We start from the raw sequence: 2,500 nt of genomic DNA on the forward strand, positions 1-2,500 counted from the left end.
GTCACAACCTGAACCAAATATTTGAGAAAGCGCCACATTTAATAACAATGATTTATTTTAAAGGGAGCAGAAAGACAAAATCAGCCAGGTAGCATGAATTTACTCAGAATGACTTCAAATATGAGCACATTAAGAATTTTTTTACAAAACGTTTTGGTAGTTTTGTGGTGAGTTTTGTAAATGAGGACGTGACCATCCTGAAAGCACTTCATGTATTCAGAGCGGGTGTGCCATCGAGTGTTCAAGAGATGACATTTTAGCTGCTGACCATAAATTTATTTAATTCATTCACCAAAACATCAAATCTCAGCTCACATCTTAGATGTACCTTCTGGCAAATCAACACCTCATTTGCAAGAGAGACCTGTGTCTGCTTGCAATTTACAGCCAGTGTTGTAAATTTACAGCCAGTGTTGTAAATTTACAGCCAGTGTTGTAAATTTACAGCCAGTGTGTACCTTTGGATCAGCCTGCAGGAAGCGTCCAGTCTGTCCTCAGAGAACAGAGCGGACCGTAGTGCCGAGGTGGTCGCCACACAGGTGGTCTGCGCCCTGAGGCAGCTCTCCCTGCCCACCCAGCTCCAGCCTCCAGCGGTCAGCGCAGAGTGGGAGGGTTCATAGGTCACAGAGCAGGCCTGCAGCAGGTCTGCCCCGTACAGCACTCTGCGGTTACAGCGCCATTCGTTGGCTCCAAACAGGCGGCTCAAACGCTCCACACGCTGACTTTTCTCCTCTGAAGACTCCTACACAGCGATAAAACATATGGACAAAGGCAGCGAGAAATTCTGAGGCTAATCATCCAAAACATCTGAAAACAAATCAAAGTGAGTGGCAACTGACCTGTGGCACGGCGTGAGTCGCAGCGCTGGCCTTCGTCTGTGCTGCGTTTGTAGTCGCACCGAAGACTTTGAAGAGAAACAGTGTCAGAGGGACAACCAAACTGTCAACCAATTAATGGCAGCATCATATCCAACAGGCAGAGGTCGTCTACTGAACGTACAGCTGCACCGGCTGGGCGGCAGCAGGCAGAGCTTTATAACGACAGAACGCCCAACAGTCAACGCAGATTCACGTCAGCTACACGCGTCTCACTGAACCTTATGTGTAAGCAGGAAGACAACAATCTGCTCCTGCAGGGTGCTCATCCAAACTTTCAGTTCAAACAAATCAATCAATCAATCAATTTTTTTTATATAGCGCCAAATCACAACAAACAGTTGCCCCAAGGCGCTTTATATTGTAAGGCAAGGCCATACAATAATTATGTAAAACCCCAACGGTCAAAACGACCCCCTGTGAGCAAGCACAAATCTGGACAGACATCAAATTCAAATGGCTCATTTCTACATTTAGAATGATCAATACATTGAGCCATCACTTTGTAACCAGACACCAACAACAATGTGCTGCCACAGACAAACGCTGAGGTAAGCAGCTGCTTTTCTGATCATCATAAAAACTTTTCTTCATCCCCACACATCTCACGTGTGTTAAGTGGAGGCATGACGTATATTCTTGTGATGTTTTCCGTTTGCCCCGTACCCTGACACTGAAGAATTGTTTAGCTCATGACGGTTCTGACAAACTAAATACTGAACTGATTGAAAAGCTTTACGGGTTCTTTGTTGTTTGTTTTTAATGTGTCATGCTTGACTGCCTTCAATATTTTATCAACTTTGTTTTTGTGCAAATGACAGAATCTCATAAACCTGGACATTAGAGGTTTAAAATCATTGTGTGAATCGGTACACTTTTACATGAATATTTTGGAAAAAGGCTGCAGTGACTGCAGATGCATCAGAGCCAGCGTAGGGCATTTTATAATGAACTGTGCTTTAGCTGAAATAGTTTTAAAAAAAGTTGACTATCTACTCTGAAAACTGATGTCGCAGACCGAAAGGTCCGCCCCTAAAAATTGGTCCACCCTGCCTCCATTGTGTATGCGTTATTTCGGAGTTCTGAGTCTGACTCTCTTCACCCAATGCGATCAAATGGATTAATGTGATTATTAACCATCAGTTGACAAGGTTCATTTTATATAGCACTAAATCATAACAAAGTCGCCTCAAGGCGTTTCATACAAAACAATCCAGAAAATAAAATAAAATTAACAGATTAAAAAAAAACACAGTAAAAGAGAAAAAAGTAAAAAGCATAGTCATGTACTATTACCAGTATGCTAGCCATACGAAAGGGAAAATAAGTGCATCTTACGTCTGGACTTGAAAGTCTCCACAGAATCTGACTGTTTTATTGACGCAGGGAGATCATTCCACAGAACAGAGGCACGATAAGAGAAAGCTCTGTGACCCGCAGACTTCTTATTCACCCGAGGGGCACAAAGTAGTCCTGCACCCTCAGAACACAGAGCCCAGGCCAGTACGTAAGGTTTAATTATTTTATAGGTTAGTAGCAGAAACTTAAAATCTGATTTCACTGGGACAGGAAGCCAGTGAAGAGACGCCAAAATGGGTGTAATGTGGTCAAACTTTCTGTTTCGT

The 2,500-nt window shown here is 43.1% G+C and overlaps 1 protein-coding gene across 2 annotated transcripts in view; it reads right to left on the minus strand.

Annotated features, from left to right (window-relative positions):
• Positions 1-2,500, minus strand: part of ep400 (E1A binding protein p400) — a 231,378-nt gene that overhangs the window by 141,536 nt on the left and 87,342 nt on the right. For both annotated transcript variants that reach the window (XM_034169641.1, XM_034169640.1), the window contains 2 exons: positions 840-904; positions 459-742 (listed from right to left, as the gene is read on the minus strand). In XM_034169641.1, coding sequence (XP_034025532.1) covers positions 459-742; positions 840-904 — 349 coding nt within the window. The remainder of the gene's footprint in view (positions 1-458; positions 743-839; positions 905-2,500) is intronic.

Source organism: Thalassophryne amazonica, chromosome 5, assembly GCF_902500255.1.
Source record: "Thalassophryne amazonica chromosome 5, fThaAma1.1, whole genome shotgun sequence".
In the NCBI taxonomy this organism is placed as follows: domain Eukaryota; kingdom Metazoa; phylum Chordata; class Actinopteri; order Batrachoidiformes; family Batrachoididae; genus Thalassophryne; species Thalassophryne amazonica.